Source organism: Haemaphysalis longicornis, unplaced genomic scaffold (genome assembly GCF_048455015.1).
Source record: "Haemaphysalis longicornis isolate Haplotype H1 unplaced genomic scaffold, Haemaphysalis longicornis Haplotype H1 scaffold_13, whole genome shotgun sequence".
Classification (NCBI taxonomy): Eukaryota; Metazoa; Arthropoda; class Arachnida; order Ixodida; family Ixodidae; genus Haemaphysalis; species Haemaphysalis longicornis.
In genome coordinates, this window is record NW_027526233.1 from 64,749,719 (window position 1) to 64,775,124 (window position 25,406).

Here is a 25,406-nt window from a genome sequence, read left to right on the forward strand (position 1 = left end):
GCGGACTCTTGGGTTGACTGCGGGGGCGAGGGTCCCTCCCCGTATCTCCCGGGCTGTGCGCCAACGCGTTTGTCCACGGGGAGGCGGCGGCTGGCTGTCGCGTGCATACCCGATAACGCGGCGAACGGGATGCCGTGTGACGTCACGACGGACGCGTAGCGGTTCGTCGTCGTTCCCCTCTCTTCCGCGTCCGCGCGCGCGAAAGCACGCCACCGCGCGCATCTGTACGGACCGCCGGAGAGCGCCGCTGAGGTGTGTGGCGCAGTCGACGGCGGTGAATCCGCCGAGGCGCGAGGACCGATAGCGGGGCCGGCGGATACGCCGGTGGAGGCTGTGCTCGCTGGAGGACTATCAGTCATCGGTGTTCGATCCTTGCGTGCGGTTGCGTGGTTTGTGTGAACTGTTCCGCGGGTGCATCGCCGCAGTGTGTGACGAGGCCGGGTGTGTGGACGTGACCGCGTCGTCGCTCTGTCGTCATGATTCGGAGGCTGGAAGCGGCGTTTTTGGGCCGAAATGAGGAGCACATGGGCAGCGCGGAGCGGCGGCAGTCGGGCCTCCCGTACGAGGACGTACGGGCCAAGAGGGTGAGGTTTCCAGTGATCAGGTGGCGACGGAGGCTTGTTTTGAAAAGCAGATGAGTTTGATGCGCGCGGGAATTTTGATTCGAGGCGGTCGATCGCCCAAGCTTCACGCTGTTGTGCCAGTGCGCTGAGTGCTACGTTTGTTTCGATCTGTTTCAGCAAGGCAGCGAAAACGAGACAGCGAGCTGGTATCGAACGCGATGCTGAATAATTTCTTACCAATGAAATACAGCTCTCGAATTCTAACGTCTGGTTCGCAAGGGAAGTGGGGTGATTATTTGCAGTGAACCCATTGGTGCTTTAAAAATTATACGGTTAGTAGCAATAAATCCTTCACTCTTTGTATTGTTAACGAATAGCGACTATGAGTGGTTACGCCACCCGGAAGCAGCGGCGGGTTGCACTACTCTGGCGCCGCCGGTTCGGGTAGAGGGCTGCTGGCTTTACACCGGCACCCGGGAAATGCTGATCCCGGCTTTAGAGAGGGCAGTTGAACTTTCTCACTGCCGTAAAAACACGCCGATTATGTGCAACAGTGCAAAGGCAGCGTGTTCGTGACTAATGTTTTGCCTTCTCGAGTATTCTGCGCCTTCACAAGAGGTGCCATATGACGCAACTGAAGTTTGGTGCAACCTGCGCGCATATCTTAAATATATATTGGGCGAAAAATTTTCGTTCACGTGACTGGTGCTGCCTAGGATGGAATTAAGTGCGGTTCTGACCTTGGATCTGTTCGTGCTATGGGTCGGGTAGTGTCCTACATCAATCGGCCAGCGGCTTCGTAAGGGAGACGTCGTTTTACGGCGCATTTCTTATCTCTGCCACCGTAAATTTTATCGCGACCATATATAGCGGCGCCCGGCCCTCCGAACCTGCTGCTGTGGCTTCATGCTCCACGCTCGTGCTGATGGATTAGCCGTTGCAGTGGAGAGGAAACTTCTCTTGGATGATAAATCCGGACTTCCCTGCGTCTCAACGGATCATGCTCTGACCACGGTTTCGGGATACGGTTCGTGGGCGTGCGCTGTCGTGCCGAAGCGAAGTTGAGGATAACTCCGTTTAAGAAGACGCATCGTCAAGCTTTCCACATTTTTACCCATGTTCTCGAGATGGTAACCTGGGGGTTTGACTGGCAGGCAACGAAACAACTCGCGTGGCCATAGAGAAATGCAGTTGAGGTTGTTTGGGCGTCGGTGCAAACTGTAAAACAAAACCTTTTGATTTGGCAAGCCGACGGAAGGAGGGGCCCGTGACCAAAGCAAGACTGGTGGGTACTTTTGGATAGCGGACAAGGCCACGTAGTGGAAAACACTCGTAGGATTCAGTGACCGCGGTGATGTATCGTGGAGGTTGTACGCGAAGTTTCAGTTGTTGTTGCTGGGCGTAAAATGACGTTAGCAGCGCCGAGACCGCATTAATATACGCGCGCGTGTTTTACGGCCGGTTTGAAAGAAAAGAATTATCCCGGTGCGGGAGCCCCGCCGAAGGAGCTGCTGCAACAGCTCCTTCGCCAATTTCTCTTCGGAGGCTGTAAACAGAAAGTACAATTGTAAAGACCATGGCTAGACAAACCTCCAGGTTCGTCTACTTTGCGCACGCCTATACGGACGTAACCGGGGTGAAGGCGGAGGGGTACTAACACCTATCCGAGCTTTTTTCAGGCAGCGCGTGAGTAGTAGCGTTCAAAACTTTTCCTTTGCTATAACTCAACACTCCCAGAAAAAAAAAAATTCTGGCTATGGCCAGGCACATTACGGTGCGCACATTTATAATAAAAGCTGGCGAAGGGGCGTTGGCTGAGACCAGTCGCGAAAGTAAGAGCTTCGCACCAACGCATAGCGACTGGGAAATTGGCGAAATAAATTTTAAAGCGATACGTTGAGCATCAACTTGCGCAGTCTGCTGGCTTGTTTCCGAACGCGCTATGCCACACGTACACGATACATGACATTAAGGGCTTAATGCCTTAAGTTTTACTGCCACTAATTCGCTGCTACACGCAAAAAATCTAATTCCATTCGCTGTAATGTCATTTTTGGTTTAAGGAGTTCCGCACAACTCATTCACCTTCGCGAACACCTTAAACCTGCCTACTCTCGAACGTGATGAGCACCAAATGAAACCAGCGAAACTCTCGCCACCGGAGTGTTGACGCGGAAACGTACCTGAACCGCGAAATAAGACGATTTCTTGTGCGCTCTTGGGGGCGAAGTTTTGAAGAAGACGAAGTTCACTAAAGCAGCTGCAAAAGGCAAAACGTCGTATTACTCGTCGTATTCAATTTTTCGGACTTGGCGGCTACCGCTAGCAGGCGACGGCAGCTGCTGGAGCCACTTTTAGCAACGGCTCACACCATTTTTAAGAAAACACTGTTTCTCATAACGTTTTCTTTCACAAAAGAAAAAAAAAATTCACCCTTGTAAGGCGTTTTTCTCTACGTTACTAAAATACGAGTGAATTTCCCTTTTTGGTCGTGATCACCATCATGCCTAACACATTTAATGCCTTTGCGTTTTCGCGTGTAGCACGGCCCGCCCAATTAATGTAATTCGGTATCTTAAGGCCTTAAAAACTTCATGTCATTTTTCGTGTACATGTGACACGGGTATGTCTATTCGATGAGCACGTGCCGTTGAGAAAAAGCTGGTGCGGTAGCGTTACCCCGCGCAAAGCCCCCAAGGACGCACCCGGCCTATCGGAGGATGCAGGCCCGAGTCTCCGCGCTAGCTGTACGCAATCGCTGCTGTGCTCTTTTTCGCGTGCGAGGTTGTTGCGGAAACACGGACGTCGTTTCCTGCAAAATGGGGCCTTCGTTTTCCAGTTACCGGAAGTTCGCTTTCAGTTTCAGCGAACGACGGAATGTGGATGGGCGAATTGTTCCCTGAAATAACGGGAGGGGGGGGGGGGGGGCATTTTAACAATGTTCAGAGGATTAACAAAGCCGGGCTTCTTGCACCTTTCGCCAGGGAAATTGGGAAGAGAAGGGACGGAATGGAAGGTTGTTGCGCGTCTTATAGTCACGCCTGCGCACTGCGATGTCCGCGGTGATATCAAAACCCGCGGATTTACGCGTGAGAGACTGCAGTTTTTGTAAATGCGCACAAACGGTTGGAGGCCGCAATGACGGGAAACTGACGTAGCTGGAAGCGGTGTTTTATTAAAAGCGATGATGATTGACGTGCTCTTTATGCATGCACACGTTGGGATTGTGGAACACTTCGAAGAAAGCTGGAATTAGAACAGGGAGACTTCTTCATAACGATGGCTTACTGTACGTACGTCCGTACGTCCGTATGTATGTATGTATGTATGTATGTATGTATGTATGTATGTATGTATGTATGTATGTATGTATGTATGTATGTATGTATGTATGTATGTATGTATGTAGCGAATCAGAAAATGGGAAATGAGGGGCTCCGTGAAATAAGAGAGAAAATAAGGGTTGGCAGTCAAGAAAACCTCGGAAAGCAAAGGGGAGGTTGTGGTGGGTCATAGAAAGAGATGAAGAATTTTTTTAGTCGAAAAGAAAGTGGTGAAAAAATGCCCGCCGGGTGGGATCCGAACCCACGACCTCCAGAATACCGGTCTGGTGCGATACATGTATGTATGTATGTATGCGTACATACATACATACATGCATACATACATACACACATTCTTACATACATGCATATATGCATGCATACACATACATACATACATACATACACATGCATGCATACACATACCTACACATGCATACATTCATGCATGCATGCATGCATTTATGTATGTATGTATGTATGTATGTATGTATGTATGTATGTATGTATGCATGCACGCACGCATACACGGTGAACTCTCGCTATTGCAAAGTCTTCGGAGCAGAAGCAGAATAATCCTGTTGTTGTAAGCGATGCTTCGTTAAAAGCGAAGATGAATTGCTCGGAATGCCTTGCAGTGGGGTTAACGCAGCACTTGGGACAAATCAATATTTCGGGTATAGCGGTTTCGATATGCCTGTATGACTGTGTACGCTTGTGTGTGCGCGACGCTTCAGGGGGTTAAGGGGGGCAGGTTGTTGTGCTCACAAGCGCATTCGCGGGGACAACGTTCGCGGCACCTGTGTAAGCCCGCGTTGACAACGACGCGCTGACTCGCTCCAAGACGCGCCTGCAGGACATCGCTCGTGGCAGCAGGTCGTTAAACTGCCAGTCGTCGCGCGGTTGCTCTGTTTGCCTCACTTGGGCGCCACACCTGTGCTTCTAATGAAGAACACGTCAGCGTTGTGCGAGGAACGATAAGAATACACTATTTTGTTTTGTTTTGTAAGAGATGTTCAAGCGGAAGCTGTGTCGTTCCGCAGAATGTCCGGAGTGAATCACCGTCCATAGTGGCCGCACGGGTCGCCGCTGCTGAATGCCGTTTGCGTTGTTATTCGAATGCTGACACCCGCGCCTTTTGCAAGCCTGGCGGAAGACGACGCCAACGTGGTAGTTTACGCGAACTGCCCAGTTGCGTTAATTGAACAGCTGTGTTTACTGCAACGCTTCATGCATCAGCTCCGCGCGTGTCCCCGAGGTTCCGGATCGCCATTTCCGTTTTCTTAAACGCTTGCTCACGAGTTGCACGGTGAACTTTCAGATCAAACGTAAGTTTTTAACATGAAAGTGTTTTATTCCGGGATACACAAACATTTGAGTGACGTCATATCCGTCTCGTAAATGACGCCAGTACAACGAAGCAAGCGGCCTGTAAAGGGTGCGCCCCTGCACACAGGGTCCCCTTGCGGGGAAGCAACCTTTAGAACCAGAGAGTACGTGATACTTAGGGTTGTTCGTTTTCGGGTTTTATATTTTAACACGACAGTGTTTTATGCCGTGATACACCACGATTTCACTGACGCCAGTACACCTCTGCCGAAGCGACCCGCCAGCAGGACGTCGCTCGCCAAGCACACCCACAAGACAGCCGCCGACCCGCCAATCATGCTCAGCTGCAGATTTCGCTGCACACTTCACTTTCGTGTTTCACCGATTCCTGTGAGAGAGGAATCAACCACAGTTTTTTGGATACCGAAATGTACAATTAGCGCTTCTTTTACCCCTTCGTTTTTGCTTCGCTTGCATCGCAAGGATTGAGAACGACCCTTCGTGTCGGCTTCTCCTCAAGCACGCGCGTTTGGTGGGGAAGCCGACCGACTATTCACGTAGGCGTTGTCAACACCGAATACACTGGAACCCCGCTCTTACGTTCCTGAGTGCTGCTACGTTTTGTCTAGTCCCGGCGCAGCTCACATAGAGTCCCACGTATTAAAATCCTCACTGTTACGTCGTGGCTCAGCGTACGTTCCCGGATCATGTGTCGCAACCTGACACTCCGAAGCCGCCCAGGCAACATGCGCGGACCGCCATTTTGACGTTCGCGAGCCTCGACCGCGGGCTTGGCTACGGAACTGACTGCATGAAGCCGCAGGAGGGTGTGATTGGTCACCGTGCACTATACTCGGTGACAACTTAAGAACGGCACCGGAAGTTGCCGCTGTGCCTTATCAACGTAGACGGATGTTGCTCCGCGCGGCGCAAGTAGGGCGTTACTGGGAATATTTTGAACATGGCGTGAGCCGTTCCCGTGATTTTTAGGACTTAACATGCTTATAAACGACTCCAGTGACGACAAACAAACTGCGTGAGACAAGGCAGACGATATCACGCATTCATAGCAAACCCCTTTCAAAACGCGCGCGCACTGACGTCACGGGTCCGGCGCTTTGGCGGAGTGATACACTACATGAGGTGGTGCCGTTCTTGAGTTGTAACCGAGTGTAGATGCTCCTGTTACTCTATGCTATCACCATAATCACTGCGCTTACAACGGAAGTTTCAGTTCGGAGCACCACCACAAGAGCAGCATGCGCTCTCGTCGTCATCGTGTGCTTCAAGCTTTGAGAACACCGTTGGACAAGGTTTGCAACCGCGAACGCTGTCGTGCCTCCATGGGTCGCGAAAACGGGAGGCGCTTTCTCTTCAGGAAAAGCTTGACGTACTAAACGCAGCCAGCGCGAAAGAGAGCCGAGCTACCTTGCATTGCCACGCGTGGTGTTGATCGCAAAAAGCGGCAATCCTACAGTCTCGTGTTAAGGTTCGAAAGCCAAAGTTGCAGAAATACATGTTTGCGAGTCAAAGCTACGCTGTTTTAGTTCATTTTCGAAGTTTTCCTCACTGCTGCGTTTTCCTGGTGGTTGCGTTTTGTTTTCCCAGTCCGGTGAAAATGTATGAACGGGGTTCCTCTGTATTGTGTATGCTCTTTGGCACTGGAAAGGTTAGTTTCGCGTTCCAATGAGCCATCACTATGGGCGAGTAATTTTTTCTACCAAAAAAGTCCGATTCCACTTTGCCGTGTCTTTGCTTTCTGTTTTTTTGTCTCGCGATGATTCGACGTTTCGTTCGGCTCACAGTGAAAGAATCTAGATGTTTGTCATTCATTTAGGGATTGATGAATACATTAATGTATTTTTGGTATTTAAAATAAATGATTAACTTACGCGTCGTATTCCAGTAATGTTGACTTTCTTGTTTGTTGCGAATGTCACCGAGGAACGTCCAGTGGCGTTTTCGCCGCGCTGAGCTGCTGAGCGAGAGGTCGCGGGTTCGATTCCCGGCCGCGGCGGCCGCTTTTCTGATGGAGGCGAAAAGCAAAAAACGTCCGTGTGTACGAGATTTCGGCGCACCATAAAGATCCCCAGGTGGTCAAAATTAATCCGGAGCCCTCCACTACGGCGCGCCTCATCGCCTGCGTTGCGTCGGTGCGTTAAACCCCACAATCAATCAACTGTCTTGGGCGGGAGTAACTATGACTCCCTTGGTCGCAGTGTAGTTTTCTCTGAATTGTACTTTACGCGCACGCGTTTCGCCGTTCGATTTGTGTTGGCAACAATGCGCAACGCCATGGTCATCACTTACTCACGTGCCTGCTGCATTGTTGATTGGCGAAAGCGACATCTCTACGTGATGACAGCATGCTGTGCGTCGTGTCGAGCGAACGAAAAAGCGCCGTTATCGTAGTCAGTGTTTCGGGGAGGAGGGGGGGTTCGGGTGAGATAAGCGTTCGTACTTTCTGCGCTTGCGGGCCGTTGGCCGCGCTGTTTTGCATAGCTAAGGTCGGGTTCCGACTGTTTCCGCAACTGTTGTAATAACTGTAAAGAATTACGTCATTTCAGCCAACTGAATTGCGTGACATGTCGTGTTCTTTTTTTTTTTTTTTTTTCGTCCATAGATTACGATATGGCTTTTGCGTCGGTAGTCTGAACATAGCCTAAGCGGTCATCGCACCACTGCCAAGCTGTAGTAGCAGTGAAAGCAGTGCAACAGCGGTTCCCTCAAGCAACCTGTGCAAAACGGCGAGAGATATCTACAGTAAACGATATACGACGTACGTGGGTGCAGAAGCGTACGCGAAAATATACTTATTTGTGCGTGCAGTCAAGCGCTACAAATTGTGACAGCAGTGTTGATATTAAGCCGTCGGCGTACGCGCGTAGTAACGTTACTGTACGAACAAGCCGCCTGGGAGAAGAAAAAAACTATTAAAGGTGAACAAAGCATAACGGTCGATGCAAGTGTATTCGGGGACAACACGAAGCTATAGGCATTGTAGCCGGAGGGGAACTTCCGAAAAATTTGTGCCATGACCGTCATGCTAAAGGGAACAAAAAACAGCAAGACGACTTCATTAAGTTGCCCTCTCCTGGCGCGATCACGTGATAATCATTATAGCTACAAAAACGAGGTCACTAAGAGCGCTTCAGTGCTCTGGTTGCCGCACGGAGAATGCGAACGTGACGCCGTACCAGCAAGCGTTACGTTTAGATGTCTCCCAGAGAGGCGGTATCGGGAAGTAGTGAAGATTGCCGCGACGGCACTTGATTCCGTCGAGTACGTTTGCTCTGCAGGGGGCGGGGAAAGGGGGCCACTTGTCCGTTATCCTTTGCCGTCGCTGCAGCGCACCCCGTGTTTGTTGCCAGGCGTGGCACACACGCGGTGTTTCCACCATATCTCTCGTTCTTGGATCGCGTCGGGGAGATCGACTGCATCGTGGCACCACCGGTCGTCCATATCTCGGCCCGGAGTGTGCGGGCGCCGTGAGATAAGATGGGCGCAGCCGGGATCGCCGAAGGAGTCTCACGGGCGGCGCCCCGCCGAGATCGGGCCGCTTCGCGGTTCGATGCACCGTACGCTACGTGAGGGATACGCCGAGGATTCGTGGGGCGTTGTATTTGGGAAATATGGTGGGGCTGAAACCGTGTGTCGTATTTCGCGCGTCCTCGCGAGGTCGGAGGTTTTTCGCCAGGCTATCGCTCAGCGAGACTTCCGTTTCTCAAATGCGCGTCTCCAGTCCATCTCTGTTGCAAGGAGTTGCATGATCTTACCCACGTCCCGTCACCTAACGATAAGGCAACGCCGCTTATCAAATGCGACAGCTGCGTGTTCACAGCTGGCCTTTACTTGCGCGATTCTGGGGATGAGTGAGTACTGTTTGTGGGGGTGTAGTAATGGCTAACGTGGGGGGGTTTTGCCGCCGGGTACGAAAAGTGCGGCACTCCAAGCAAGAGCTGCGGCAGAGGATACAATATATGTGGCTAACGGCGAAAAAAAAAAAAAAAGAAACTCTATTGGGAAACAACACTATGGAGGAGAGGGAAGGGGGAAAAACGGTCGCGCGTGGAATCAACTGTCAAACGTGCCTGTATCGTCAGTCTACGCGTGCGTATCTGCCATATCTTTTGGTATGGGTATTTGTTTTCAAGTACAGGGAAGAATCGTTAATTCGAACTGTTTGATTTCGGCTAGCTATAGCTGTAGGGAAGGTAGTGTATAAAAAAAGGTAGTTAATTCGAACGCAAGCAGGTTCCTCCACGGATAATTCCAACTACGCGCCACCGAGCCGGTGGCTTGGCACCTGGCACACAGCGAGAGCGATGCACCTGGTGTGAGCGCACAAGGCGGGGTCACCTCCGGCATGGTGAGAACAGAGAGAGAACAGAGGGCAGTGCGCTGACAGCCTAGATGAGGACAACCTTTCTCGGGTCACAGGTGCTGGTTTGTCGCTGCCAGGGACGAGGAGGTGAACGACGCATCTGTGTCCACTTTAAAGTCACCGCCGGGCTGAATGTCGCCCGTCTCTGGTGCAGTTTTGAAGAGGGCAAAGAAGAGGCCTTCTGGAACTCTCATCATTAGAGCAACAAGTGCTGGCTGTCGTTTTGAAGGACAAGATGAAGAGTCGCTTAAGCGCCCGCTCCTGTGGTTTCCTGCCGCTGTAAGCCTCGTAACGGAGGGAACGAAGAGGACATTGAAGATAGACGAAGTAGAGCGAGGAGGAAAGCAAAGGAGTTAAGTATGGTGAAAGTGTGAGGAGGAGGGAAATATGCCGAGGTCGCGCAAGACGTCTGGGAAAATCGTTCCTCCGCATCTGGTGTCGCCCAAGAATGATGAATAGGCTTTTATTATAGAGCAAAGGGGTTATGGGAAAGGAGACGCAAGACCAGGCGTCCATGAACACGAGCGTCTTGTTTTTTCAAGTTCACAAAAAGCGCAAGAACCTAGCGTGCGCTGCGTGTTGTACGTACGTTGGCCCTCCGCCGTCCTCTTTATTGCGTGGCTCATCTGAACCACACGACATTTGCGCGTCAGGTGCAAACATCATTTACACAACAGCATAATTGGCGGCTAGGGTTACCAACCGTCCCGGATTTTGCGGGAGTGTCCCAAGTTTTCATACAACGCCCTGAGTCCAGCGCTGGCCCTGTCTGGACAGTATGTCGCGGATTTGTTCCAGACCGTCCAGTTAGAACTTTTAGATTTTTTATGTGACCCATCGCACGCTCATAAAGGCGCGTCACACTACGGAACACAAAGTTACCACAAACTTGTCCGGTTAGAGCTGCAGGTAAAGCTGAGCTTGCACAGGAAGCATAGCGCATTTTACAAGTACATTCCCAAGCGAGAGGAAATGTTGCAAGCAGCACGTAGCCAGCGGACTCCCCACTTCAAGAGGCCGCAACAATAAACAAACAACGGATTTGTCTGGAAGATACCGCAATAAAGAAAACTGATTTCGCTTGCTTCCTATGCTAGAGTGCACTACCCCTCCCCTTGTCCCAACTTCCTTCATTGAAGAGTTGGTAACCCTATTTGCAATGGCCCTGCGCTACAGATAGTGTGAGCTCTAGTGCGTTCACTGATCACACAATTGCTTCCTGAAATGACGCAGCTGTGTGCCGTCACCGAGAAGACTGCAGTTCGTGCTGCGTCCAAATTTCGCAATAGGGAGTATTGTTAATTGTCAGGCAATTTTTTCAGACATCAAATTGTTGCCGTACCCAATTGATTGATTGATTGATTGTGGGGTTTACCACGCCGACGCAACGCAGGTGATGAGGCGCGCCGTAGTGGAGGGCTCCGGATTAATTTTGACCACCTGGGAATTTTTAACGTGCGCCGAAATCTCGTACACACGGGCGTTTTTGCTTTTCGCCTCCATCAGAAAAGCGGCCGCCGCGGCCGGGAAACGAACCCGCGACCTCGTGCTCAGCAGCGCAAGTTGACGTACCCAAGCGCTTTCCAATAGCAGTGTACTGTTGTTATTGTTTACTTTCATTAGCTTGAACTTTCATTAATTTGAACAGAGATGGTTTCCCGTTGCAGAACGAATTAACAAGCTTGTACTGTATTTTCTGGAACAGACAAACACCACGGTAACTTCGGTTGGATATCTGAAATAGATGCGAGATTCTGAATCATTTTTTGCGATGGTCAGACCTGTAGTAAAGGATGTGGGTTTTGTTTTGGAAGTTCTTTCGGTTAATTTTGTAATGCAATAATTGTCGTTGCAGTTTATCACAATCTATAGTGAAATGCTAAGTGTATTGCGTATATTCTACCCTCAGTATTCTAAGTGCAGGTCCAGGCAAGAGAAATAAAACTGAGGATTATTGTGGCAGAACTTCATTCAAAAGAATTCTCAGCTGACAAACTATAGCTTGCTTCTCTTACTGATGGCACCAAAACTTGGGCCTCGCAAAAAAAGAGAACATTTGAGAGGAAATGAAAATACCCATGCGAGACCCATTAAAGGAGGAATGATTGGTTTCAAGCATGAAGACAGATATGGTAAACTGAATTACAAATTGTAAAAAAAAAAAGCTTTTGTTAAGCATATCTGGACCGTATAAGCAACAGGATAAATTTTGAAGGAGGGGACGTAGTGGGGAGCAATAGGGGATGGCGTAGAACTGGCTGTAAGTATGAAACAATAAAGCTTTTTGAAGAGGAAACATTGGGGATATGTGATAGAAGGCTGGTGTGGACTGAGAGTGGTTAAAAGCGATTGGAGTAAGACTTAATCCTGTGGTGTGGGCAACCAGATTGTAAATATTGTGTTGGAGTAAATGTTCTTTTTCTTTTTGTGCTTTGTTGCATAGAGCCACGGTTCTTGGCAGGCTTGGGCGTGATTATCTTTTGACTGGTTTACATATTTATTTACTGCTATTTTCGACTGGTTTGAGATGGTCAGGGTAGAATAGTGTGCACCAGGCTTCTTGTTTAACTAGGTGCTTGATGTATGGCGGAACTTGCTGGCTGCAGTGTAGGGAGGTTATTTGGATTGAGTGGACTCATTAAAGTGATGTACAATGCTAAAATGGGATCACCGTTGTGCACGCCTGCTAAGACAGCCCTAGAGCCTCCCGTTGATACCTAGGAAGAGCAGCTTTCGAGTGCCTGGGCGCAGAATGCTACACTGCCTCTCAGGACGGCAGATACGGGCATTTGCATTACTACACTCATCAGCTTTCTTGATAAGCGTTATCACGCAGCACTTGAAATGTATCACTCTAATCCTGATAGGGGCGGTCTGCATGTGAAATCCTTCTGTGCAGAAGAACGCAGGCGATGTGTAATGGTGATTTCACCAGATTGCAACTGTTTGATCTAACATATCAGACTGTTAATGGCATTCTCCGAAAGCTTGCAAGTTTTAGGGGAGAGGTTGTGTTTAGTCTGACGAGGTTCACGTCTTTTTGTTCACTGTACAGAATACAGCAAAGGTCAATTCCAGAATTGAAGCACATTATGCAAATTGCCTTTTTTGTTGCCATTGATCACTGCAATCTTTCAGTCTGTGGCAGCATCTTTTGTGAAATGTGCAAAAGCTGGTGGATACTTTGCTAAGAGTGTCCTAAAGGGAACCAGCCAGCTGGAAGCCTAGTCATCAGGAAGGCGAATCTTCAAGTTTGGTTATAGTGCAATTGATTTTTTCCTTGTGTAATAATCATCATGATGTGCACCATAAGGTGAAGGCTTTCCCTAGCAACCTTCTATCCTTTGTCACCTTATCGTGCATCATCTGACTTCTTTGTCCCTAAATTTTCATATTTCATTGCTCACCTGTAGTTCTCTCTGCCTGTTAAGGCACATATGTACCTGTATTTACCCCCATAAATTTGCACTGTCGACGAGAAGTTTCCTTCCAGAAGTTTTGGGGCTGAGATGTTATTTTGGTGTCAATAGCTTCCTCCTACCCTGAAGAGTGCAAAAGCATTGATAACGAATACAACATTGTGACATTTGTGAACACAGCTACTTAGCTTGTAAAATGGAAATATGACTGTGGTTTTGTATAATCTAAGTGATATTAATTTTTAAAAATTAAGACTGAAATTTTAGTGTGGGCTGAAGTGCCCCATGAGCAATTCTTTATTTTATTTATTTATTGTCAGGCTTTTTTCTTTCCCTCGGCAACTGTATAGTTATCTGTACACGTTGTCGCAATAAACTTTCAACTTTCTCTCTTTTCTCTGCAACTCATGTAGATTACCCGCTGCCTGTAGTACAAGTACAGCATAATCCTACTCCTCCCATCTTTTTCTCATCGCATTTTGATCGGTACGTGTGTGATCGTATCACATGAATAACTATGCCTTCTTGATGTGTGCTGGTAACTAAACAGTGTGATATTTCCTCCCAGCTACATCCCCGCATTGAGCTACCAAAGGGTAGTTACAATTACGGTTGCATTTTGTGTTTAACACTCCCACATTGATAATATGTGGGCTGTGCATCAAGGAGCCACAGTGGGTAGTTGTAGTTGGGTAGCCCTTTGTTTCCCTGCTGCCGACCGTGGTGTGTTCCTCAAGGTGTTGTTCTAACCCCCCTCCTTTTCATCACACAGGAGATGGAGCTTCGGCGGCTGCTGCACCAGGTGCGCTGCTGGCTGCGGGTGATGTTTGTGCTGGCCAACAACCTGTACTGCATCCCCACCTACCTGGCGTGGATGTGGGTGGTCTTCTACCCCCTCCGCCTGCTGCTCCCGCCCCTCTACTGGGCCATCGAGCGGCAGCTCTTCAAGCTCCTCCTCCTCATGGTCTCCTTCTGGAGCTGGAGCGCCGAGTACTACGGTAGGCACATTGGATGGCTCTCTCTCTCTCTCTCTCTCTCTCTCTCTCTCTCTCTCTCTCTCTCTCTCTCTCTCTCTCTCTCTCTCTCTCTCTCTCTCTCTCTCTCTCTCTCTCTTATCTCGTCTCTTTGACAGGCATGAACAGTCATTTTGCTGAAAAAAAATTAAGGTATCTGCTTGCTTTGCTGCAAATGTCAAAAAATGAGTCTTCTGCCGCCCTGGCCGCTCTCCCACCCACCCACCTCTCACACTGTTCCCCTCCTGTCTCACTGCTCCCACAATAAGCACACTGGAGGTTAGCTCAGGGCAATTCAATTTTCCTGCATTTGTGCTGCGCGCACGCCATCTATGGGAAACTTCCGTTGCTGCTGGACTTCGAATGGTGCCACAAGGTAGAGGCCGGGGGTGTGGCCCTTTTTTTGTATTGTAGGTCAAAAGGTCAAAGCATTGTTTTTGACGCATTTAGAAAAAGAATTTTGCTGTTGCAAAGATGAAGCGCACCTGTTTTCAATTAACAGAACACGGCCTAGTACCGGTTATTATTTGATGTTGCCTCAAATATGCCTAATGTTTTCTTTTCGTTCAACAGTGTTTACAAGTATGAAGTCTGCCACATGGTATAGTTGTCACCTATATAAACTACTTGTTTAAGAATTAATGTAACTTTTGGCTGGATGGCTCAATCAAGGGACAGACAGACACACATTTCTAGGTTTAAGTGGCCCAAGGAGACTACTGTCGTCTTTAAAAAAAGCAAATTGCTTGTTTGCTTTGTACGATGTTAAGTTTGAATTAAAAAGTGCCCCAGTTGTTCTAAAGTGGATCCTGCTGTTAGAGTGCCCTCCGCAGCCAAAGTACGGAGTTAGCATGATGCAACAAGTTATCGCTTTTGCATCGGGCGATCTCTTGTGCCCTTCCGCTTACACTTGATGTTTTGCCTTTCATTCGTAAACCCAGTCGGGATACAATGTTTCTCTTAGCGGGGTAGCGTGCGTGTAACTGTCAATGCTGGGAGTTTGTCCACCCAATTAAAGCAACTTTGGTGTTTTTGTTATAGCACCGCTACATTGTTGATGTATTTCAAAGTAGCCTAGTGTAAGGTTGTGTATCATTTCTTTTTTAAATACGTACGATAGTCTTTCTTGCGCTACTTAACCACTGTGACTTGATTCAGCCGCCCGGCCAAACAAGGCTGCACAATAGTCTTATATACCCACAGCCAAGCCTAAACGTCTAAGTTCGGTATTAGTGTTCATACTTGTCAACACTGTTGAACAAGAACAAGACATTACGCAGATATAAGGCGGCAAAGCAATACATAAGTGATATTTGCAGTGTTCCTTTATTAAGAAATTCAGGGATGTTTGGTTTTTGCAATAGCAAGTGAAATACTACATCAATGGCAGAAACCGTCACCTGCTGTTGCCTGCGCCACCTCCTGGCAGAATTTAAAAAAAATCAAACGGCTATAGCAACGAAAGGTTCCACTAGATTGGATCCACGTTCTGCTTAGAACGCTCGTGCAGTAGGGCATTGTGGTTCTATAAACGTCGTAGTTGGGCGCCTCGATTCATGCGCGTCTCCACCATACAGCAGCGCTGGCATCGAAACACGTGATTTGGAGGAGTGGAATGGGGTAAATTTAAATTTACTTGAGCAAACCTCTAGCGCGTTATCTTGGGAGGAACGAGACGGGAGAGGAGCAGCATGAAAGGTGAGCGGGAAAGAGAAGGGAAGGCATTTAGTTGGCATGGGCGCCAGTCGGCTATCGTCTTTTCTCAACATTCGCAACGAAAGGAGCAGATACACGGCTGTTTTTTTTTTTTTTTCAGAGATATTGCATGTGAAGCATAACATCTTCCGCAATCTCTACTGATTGCAAATTGATATTCACCGGCCACTGGGTGACTTAGATATGATTGCTGTGTTAGTTCAAAGGCTAGGAAAGAAGATACAGCAACGAAACCCCGGAAGTGAATGAGACCACTGAACTTGATATAGAACACAGCCCCATGGGGTGGAGATTTTTTTTTTTTTTTCTGTTTCTAATGTAGTAAGTGATTGCAGGATCATCCTATCTAATCTTATCTCCCTGTTTGTGTGTAGGCTGCTTCAGCATGTCATGGTGGGCCCACCAGGAAGGCCGTGCGTGATAATGAAGCAACCTTTCATTGACTGCGAATGGCTGAGATGAGTCAGACAGGATGTAGCACTGAATTGTGGGTTGCTTGCGCTTCTTGTCTTGTTATTTGTTTATCATTGTCTGCAGTACGTATTCAAGAAGAGGCTGAGTGAAGGACAGGAGTTTATCAATAATTGAAGGGCAGCTTGAATTAGGGCATTTGTCGTATATAAAAGCTTGCTGCTATCTCTGATGAATTGGCGTGGTTTTCAAAAGACTGAAGTACATAGCACAAGTATTAAGGTCCTACCTTTTGGACAAATGCTGTTTTTTTTATTTGTAAGTTGAAAAATGCCTCCCATCTATCTATCTTAACTGCACCTGCTAACGGGTGGTTGTAAGGACATTTGCTTGCATTGCGGTATTTGTGACTCCTGTTTCTCAAACTAGCGCAACATTTTATTGGTCGTTTTCCACCAACCTTTGTCCACTTTCAGTCAGAAATGCGTTCGGTGGCCATTCTCTGTGCTTACTTGGCATCCCATGCGATATTCCTATCACCGCATGAATCACCGATAAGGTCCTCTTCGTATTTTTTCCTTTTCTCCAAATGCCGGGCCAACAGCACTTTATCACGTCGTCTTGGCATGGTCCGCATGCGGTCTCCCTATCAGCTCGGCCAGAAGTTGGGTTTCATGTGTACGGAAAGAGTGCAGCATTTTGCGCAATGCAGTTTCAAGTTTGACCGCCAAGTGTGGCGTCTCTTCTTTTTCATGGCCAGCACACGATCTGCTTTTTATGTTTCTTGAGACAGGACCAGTGTTCTCGGATGTTTGTTGTGCCCCAACAGGTTGATGGCGTTAAAAAAATATGGCCCCGTATCACTTTCCTGCAAATGTTGCCGACAGGCGATACTGTTCTGCTGCCTTCTACCCATCTGTCACGCTCTTCCCCTCCAGTCTCGCTCCTCTCGCGATAAACACAGTGAAGTTTTGCTCCAGTCAATCCAATTTTACGCGCCATCTACTGGAATGTTTTGCTTCTTTGGCACTTCTTTGAATGCTGTCATAAGGCACAGGCCACGGGTGTGAGCGCTTTCTGTATTTTTTGATCAAAACGTGAAGGAAAATTTAATGAATGCAGCCAAAGGTGTATGTTAAATTTTGTTTTTAAGAAACTTACTCCACCTTTGGAATTTTGCCTAAATCTGGTCAATTAACAATGCTTTCAATGCATATTGTTTTTTTTGTTTGCTGCCGCAAAAATCAAGCAGCCAAGTATTTTCAGTTAAAAGAAAGCTGCCAAAACCACCTGTGTATCGATATTTTGCCTCAAGTACACCTTATGTGTGTTTTTTCCCAAAAATGTTGAGAAGTATATACACTGCCACCAGATTTAGTGGTTTGTAAAGGTTCTGCCTATGTAAACTTCTCGTTCACGAATTCCTTTCCACTGTTTGCCAGCAGGCTAGATCTAGGAACAGGCACGCAGACAGGCAGACATACCGACAGGCTAAAATTTTTTTTTATTAGCCCAAAAGGGACTATCATTTTTAAACTGGAGTGACCAGGGGTCTGGCACTCTTGTCATAGTCGATTAATTTACTGGCAAATGTAAAGTGCCGTGTACTGTGGTGGGGCCTTCATTAAATTGAGTCTTGAGGAAAACGTGGGGAAACGTCACATTTGGGAATGTTTACTCAATGTTAACGATGGCATTTCCTCCATGGCCACTGGAAGCAGCTTCAACCAGCTTACTACTACTTCAGCTTTCTGTCGATAGATGGCAGGCTAATTGAGATACGTCTGTTTGTCCTCTTGGATAAAGGAAAACAATTCAGTTATTGCTCTGAGGGCAGAAGCCATAGATGCCTCATCAAAGGTGAAAAGTCACCGTAGTCACCGGCAATGGCGGCGTCTTCAGCACGACCGGTACCAAAATGGCCGCTGCTGTAAGAGGAAATAAATAAAAACACATTTGTGTTCATGTATGTCGTTAACCAAGGTTGCCAGACCTGAAGGGCAGCACACTTACCACAGTGCTAACCCAGCAGCCTGGCAGGATGAAGCAATAAATTAGCCTGCTTTGTGAAAGGTGCCCGTAGCAGCACGTGTGTGGAACAAGCGCTTGCGGAGGAGAGCTGAGTCCGCCTGTTGCGGGCGAGTTTGCCTGTCGGAGTAATTTGTGTCAAATTGCGAAGAGAAAGAAGAGAGAGGTGTAAACGCAGTGCTGCGGTAAAGAACTCTTCGATAGCCTCAGACTTTCTTCTTTTGTTTTCAAAGCACGTGAGCAGACCTAAGATCTGATGGAATTTTTTGGCACGTAGGACCTATGGGGAGTACCAACCCCACATGTGATTCCGAATGCCTCGGAGTTTGTACAAAACAAGCGTTCATCGCAGCGCAAGACATGGATTCGTTGCAGTGCTGCTCAAACCCTCCTTGTCGCAGGGATTGATTCCTTTTAACAGCAGAGCTGTGTAAACTCCAGCTTGGTCGGTTCGCATTAGCAAAAAAGGAAAGAAAGCCCACGAGAAAAAGTTCCATCTGGTGTGAGGCGCCCGGCATGGCCTAAAAAAAAACACGAGCGCAGGCAAGTGTGCGCCACGTGAGAAGCTCCCGCCTTCGTCATCGTCCTCGGCACGGTGAACCCGTGGCGCGATGGTGGCTTCAGGGCTCACCCCGTAGAGCCAGAGGCCGTTGTGTTGCCCATGGGACGTTTTTGGTCAATGGAGCTTGGCGACTCCGGGGCAGGGTCGTTGAAACAGAGAATCCCTGGTTGGGTCAGAAGAAGGTGAGTGTAAGTGGGCTTGACTTAGGCGGCGACGAAGTCTTGGCAGCTGTTAATGTTAAAGGTGTCAGTCTTGGGTTGCCGCTCAGCGTGTGGGGAACGTGCGTAGACTTGCTCTTCCTGCTCCCTCTTTTCTGGGATCCACTGTCAGTGAGGGGAGGAGCTAGGTCGACCCTGAGCTCTGCTGTTTTTCCAGCCGTGCACCGCCAGTGCAAGGTGCGCCAATGTTTTTTTGTTCTTAGAGGAAGGAGCCTGAATTCGACGTGAGGACATTTATTGCGCAGCACTGGATGCTTCGAACAGGCTACGGAATCAGGCTGAAAGAGGCCCCTGCCATGGTGGCTGAGTGGCTAACGTGTTGGGCTGCTGAGACCAAGGACGCGGGTTGAAGTGCCCGATTTTCAGGTGGAGGCGAAAAGCGAAAATGCCTGTGTGTCAAGATTTCGGTGCAGATGAAACATCCCCAATGCTAATGTTAATCAACCAGATTTTGGGGAAATCCTCAAGGTGGAGTAAGTTTTTTGGAAGGAAAATTTGACATCCACCTCAGTGCAGCCGCAAGGCTACCAAGGAAAGCTGTGCAGTTTCCCCAGAAACTTCGCGGTTGAAGAAAAATTCGTCCTGATCCAGGATTCTGGATCCAGGATTTTGGATCCTGGATTCTATATTCTGGATTCGGATTCCACATCCTGGATTCTGGGTCCGGAATCCTAAACTAGGGTGAATTTTTCTTCAACTGCGAAGTTTCTGGGGAAACTGCACAGCTTTCCTTGGTAGCCTTGCGGCTGCACTGAGGTGGACCTCAAATTTTGTTTTGCAGGAACATTCCCCGGGTGGTCGAAATTACAATCAGGAAGAGCCCTCCGCCTTATAGCCCGCGTGACGCTTTGGTGGATTAAACGCCGCAATTTAATGTTGAAAGAGTTAAATGAAAGACCCAAAGAATTGGGTAAGCATCATGCAGAGCGCTATTCTAAAACCCCGTCGTCTTTTAAAGCAAAGCTACTATTTCCGTCCAGCGATTTCACAAAGGATGCGCAAGGTGACTTTTTGACTCGAGACGCAACCCCTCCGACACACCCCTCGAAGCACATCGCGTGATTCGCCGGTCCCACTATCGGCGCTGCGCACAAGGCCCCGTTTTCAGTCATTCTGCGTTCGTCATGAATGAGCAGTGAATGAACAGTGAATGAACAGAGGAACAGTGCGTTCGTCGTGAATGAACACTGCGCTCGCCCGGCCTCCTTCTGTGAGTGTTGCATGGAACCGAGCGGCTTTGACACATGGTCGGCAATACAGCTAAATCAAAGGTTAACCTGAAGCGAAAAACCAAGACTCAGCCAGACTGAGCCACGCTTTTGCTTTGCATATCCAAGGTTAGGTGAGCTGATCCAGAGCCATTTTTTTTTGTCCAGTTCTTCAGTGCATTGTTTGCTTCATGAAAGATTGATTGATTATGAGGTTTAATGCGCTGACACTGCACACGTGATGAGGCGTGCCATGGTGGGGGGCTCTGGATTAAGTTTGACCGACTGCAGGGGATCTTTAATGTGCGCCGAAATCTCTGACACACAAAGGGTGTTTTCGTTTTTTGCCTCCATCTGAAGAGCGGCTGCTACGTCCGGGTATCGAACCCGCATCCTTGGGCTCAGCAGCACAGTGCCTTGGCTGCTGAGCCACCGCGGCAGGTACGTCATGGAACACGGTGCTTCAAAATATCCCAAGTACACCTTAAAGGAGCCATGAAGAGAAAATACAAGCTTGGTTCATTCAAAAGATTGCCTCGTTAGAATCATACTGACACCACTTTTAACCTGAACTTCGCTCAAATAAGCTGCATAATTAGGAAAAAAAGGGAATGGCCATACGACACACTAGCTCATTTCCCGCAACAGAACCCATGATGTCATACCAGCCTGCTCTGCGATTGGCGAAGGCCGGCAAAAGCAAACACAAATTACTAGGCAAAGCTTATAAGCTTGCCGAACGAGCTATTTGCGCCTAAATGTAATGCATATCCATTTTACAGCAGTAGGAATGGTGCGGCAAACAGCAAAAGTTACGAAAATACGCGTAAACGTAGAAGTACCGATGCGCACTGCTGTTGGTACTGAGTGCACTATGCTTGGTTTAGCTGCACAGGACTGCGGGGTTTTGGGGTTGTCTCAGACGACACTGGCCGACTGACGCAAGCGATAATGTCTTGCGTAACTATATTTGTTGAACGAGCACCATGTTTCACGAAACGATTGTCTCCATGAACAAAACAAGCCAGGTAGAAATACGTTCGCAAACCATAGGCAGAGAACGGCCTGCCACGGTGTGGTGGCACCATCTAGGTTCACTAAGCGTAAACAAGGCCCTGTGATGTCATTGCAGACAACGAAAAAGAAGCACGATTCAGCGGGGAAATCAAAATTTTAACCCAAATTAATTAATTTTTTAGTGAATAAAGCATCGTTTGCATTCGGACAAGCGCTGGGGGCACTGTAAAACACGAAATCTTTCGAATAACACAAACTTGTATTTTGTCTTTATGGCTCCTTTAACAACTGGCCTCTGCTGTCACTGCGTTAGCCGGGATTGCCCACAATGCTTCGCCGAATTCAAGAGTGTCTCTGCCACGTTTAGCATAGCTTGCAGTTAGAGCTGGCATGTTTGGTGGGCTGTGTGCGAATGTGTATGCACGGGGCTTCGGTGTGTGCTCCAGCTGCCGTGATGGCCGTCTTGTGAGTTTTGCTTCAAAGCTTCAATTTAGAAGGGTTAAAGCTCGTATGTCCCCTTGGCGTGATGTCTAAAAGGGACTGCAGTTTACAGCCTTTGTAAGAAACCGGTGTGCAGTTCCAGGTTCACCCAGGCTCATTTCTACGTGCACTCTACGAGGAAACTGTCTGTCTGTAATCCTTCATATATGTCAGTCTGCTGCTGCATGGGAAAAGGCTTTTAAAGGAGCCATGAAGACAAAATGCAAGTTGAGTTTATTAGAAAGACTGCTTAGCCCCGATAACAATTGATGCCAATATCATCACAATCTTCGAACAAATAACGGACATATTAAAGAAAACGTGTGAAGCCGTGGCGACTCCCTAGCCAATTTCCCGCAACTTTTCTATGATGTCACAGAACCTTGTTTGTGCAATTGGCGGCCGCCTAACTGACCGGTTGCGACGACACATGACTGGACGTCTGTAATGGGGCATCTGGTTCCATTTGAAAGCATCACTTGACTGCTAACGTGCAGTTAACGCACTGAAAATTATGTTTTGTTGTTGGCCCGTGTGACGTCATTCTTGCTCATAACACGTCACTGTGGCGCAATATTTGAAAGTTTTTCAGTACTTCTTGCATTTTTTTCGTTAAAAAACATCTTTTGTGGCTGTAATGGAGCTGAGTGAGATACTGAATCCTAGTTCTTTCAAATTAAACGAAGTTTCATTTTCTCTTCATGGCTCCTTTAAGAAAAGGCTCTCTCACCTTCACAATTTGGTGCCGAACACCTTATATTGCCTGGAGAAGGGATTTCTTCTCGGCAATGCATTTGTGTATACTATTGAAAGTGTCTCTAAGTTGGCGTAATGTGAAACTCCGCCAGAGGCATTTAATAGCAAGCCCCTTGGGCCTCCCTAGTTTTCTGTCAGACCAAATATAGTACCTTACCTGTAAAAATGTCTTCCCTGCGGAGCACTTGTGCCTAGCGGTGAACCTGACTTTAGAGCCACTTGGGGTATAGCACTCTTTTTGGAAGCATGGGTTCTTGTGGAGGTATTCAATAAAGTCACGTGGGCCTTCCAGTTTCAAAAAAACGCCTTCTTCCCAGCAACGCGTCTGTGTACAGCAGTGAAGCGAACTTTAAGAGTGGCTCACCGAGCGTGTCCTCGCAGTGGACGAGGTGGGGGAGGACGTGAGCGAGTGCTACGGGGAGCGGTCCCTGGTGCTGGTCAACCACCAGTCGACGGCGGACGTGCCCCTGCTGATGGCCTCCTTCCAGGGCAAGCCGTCGGTCACCGAGCGCCTCATGTGGATCATGGACCGGCTCTTCAAGTACACCAACTTTGGCGCCGTCTCCATCACCCACGGCGACTTCTTCATAACCCAGGCAAGCGGCCCCTCTCTGCCTCTTGCGCTGCATTGGGCACGGGGAACAACCTCGCTGCCTTTGGTTCGTCGGCGGTGTTTCAGGGATGTAGCGTTTCACGATGGAGCCAGTTTGCTATCTAGCGGGCATCAGAACATGTTGAGCACTGCATATACACAGATACAAGCAACGCATTCTAACACGTTTAGATCGTGAGTTTGAATTCCGCGAATTCACTTGTAAAAGTGATGCGCTTAAAAAAACCTTTTTTTCCCCTCTAGCCATTAGGGATTGGAACCGCCTACCTCACTAGATTGTTAGTGTACATAACAATGATGCCTTCTTTACTATGTTGTCGTAGCGTTCTAAACTTACAATTTCATGTATGTGTGCACGATTTGCATGTTTTTGTGTTTTTTTTTTATATGTTTGTAGCTGTGACACTTATGTTGCCTTGCCTATTTCTTTACTTTTTTTTGTTGTACTACCCTGCCACTGTAATGCCTCAGGCCCTGTGGGTACTGTGTAAATAAACAAAAGCACAGTGTCATGGCAGATCACTGTATTTTGGGGTGACCAGTGCGAGTACTGCTAACAGGCTAGCACAAATGTCTTGGCGTAGTGTACTCACTTCTACAACCACAAAGGGGTTCATTAACACCAACAATCGCGCCTGAGCAAGCATGTTGTCGGTGGAATCCAGTGCTTAACAGTGCTGACTGTGGAACCAAGCCCTATTGACACTTGTCTCTGCTACGGGAAGGAGCTCGTGGTTTCTGACTCGAGAAGCGTACCGCCCAGGCAAAAAAAAACAATTGGGGCCCAATTGAACCTGTCGAAAACACAATTGGGCCAAATGGAACCATTTGAAAATGCAAATGGTTCCATTTGGCCCAATTGTGTTTTCGACAGGTTCAAATGGCCCCCCAATTGTTTTTTTTTGCCTGGACGCCCTCTCACAATGCTTACTTGTCATGTGTGTGGCAGTTTGTTCTAGCACTAATTAGATTTAGCATTGTGGGGAGCATACATTTCGGCAACGTTGGCGTGGACCGTGATTCGACTACACATGTGCACGCTCAGTGCGTATGCTACACGCGCGCGTTGCCAGCAAGTTAACATAGTATCGTGGCTGTATCAGCTGGGCCTGTATACGTCGCTTGCTGCTTTTACGACGGAACTCGAATGACGAAACGTAGTCTACGGCTGTAGTTATTTGTCCTTGCTCAGGCAGAAAAACACATTTGGCCTTTTTTTTTATTCATTCCTAAAAGGTTTTTCATGGGCCAATTTTGAAATGCCACTAACTGGGTTGAGGGACTACCTAGAAAGCTGAACATAATCATTGTTTCATGCCGGGCATCTTATGTTGCCAAGGGAGGAATGTTTTAAAGGTGCTTGGTGTACAGCAGATCGGCTTAAAGTAGTACTGAGATGAAAGGTTTTTTACATTTGTTTTTGCTGCCATGGGTGCTTACCAGCCGACTAATCATATCTGGGTAGATTAGATGGGTAAGTGCCGCGTGAATAATTGCTTACAGCCTCGTTTATTCATGTCAGTTTCGGTTTTGATGAAACAGACACTGAGGCAGTCGCCATGCTGATGCCAATATCGAAAGGGCATCTGTTCTGAGTTTTCTAGTGCATGCCAAAATTAAAATTGATTTGAAGTATGTCCTACTGAATGGCCATCGTTGAAACTTACTGCGAAACACTTCCACATACAAAAGAAGCTTCTTACATTGGTATCTCAGCTTTGAAATTTCGTGTCGGTACTCCTGTAATCATTTATGTGACTGCTCCCACTTGAGAGTTGCTCCAAAAAGGATAAGAAAAACTTCTTCTTTTTGGCTTAGAGAAAGCATAACAGAGTACTTGCCCCCCCCCCCCCCCCCCTGTCCCTTCCTCCATTACTATTATTTGCAGCAGTAACATCACCACGGCACCTACTGTAATTGCACGATTCTAACGTGCCCCAAATACTGTCACGCGCGTAAGTTTACTTGGGAAAATTTCAAAGAATAATTTTGTGCCAATTTCACCGCGCAGACGTAAAAGACGTGACGCCACGTGCCTGGCATGAGGCATCTTGATTGACGCATACAATTCTGGCAGCAACAATCCCTTGCGCTTCATGAACTTTCTTATCCAGCTCCATGTGGCATTACAACTGTAGCCTGGAGTGTTAATTTGCTATATGAAGCGCCTTGACCTTCACACTTTCCGAAATGTGGGCTGTCGGTTTATTCGCTGCTCCTTCACACGAATTTTGCGTCGGAGTTATTCTGAAGTTTTGAAAAACTTTCGCGCTTGAATTCTTTCCTCGAAGCCTTAATTAAGGAGCACCGACACGAAATTTTCGTTACGTTTTTTTTTTTTTTCGCTGCTATGGGTGCCTATTAGC

General features: G+C 47.9%; 1 protein-coding gene across 1 annotated transcript in view; it reads left to right on the forward strand.

Annotated features, from left to right (window-relative positions):
* The window catches only part of LOC144164314 (acyl-CoA:lysophosphatidylglycerol acyltransferase 1-like), a 182,307-nt gene that overhangs the window by 133,262 nt on the left and 23,639 nt on the right, over positions 1-25,406 (forward strand). The window contains exons 2-3 of the mRNA XM_077694812.1: positions 13,791-14,016; positions 22,809-23,023. Coding sequence (XP_077550938.1) covers positions 13,791-14,016; positions 22,809-23,023 — 441 coding nt within the window. The remainder of the gene's footprint in view (positions 1-13,790; positions 14,017-22,808; positions 23,024-25,406) is intronic.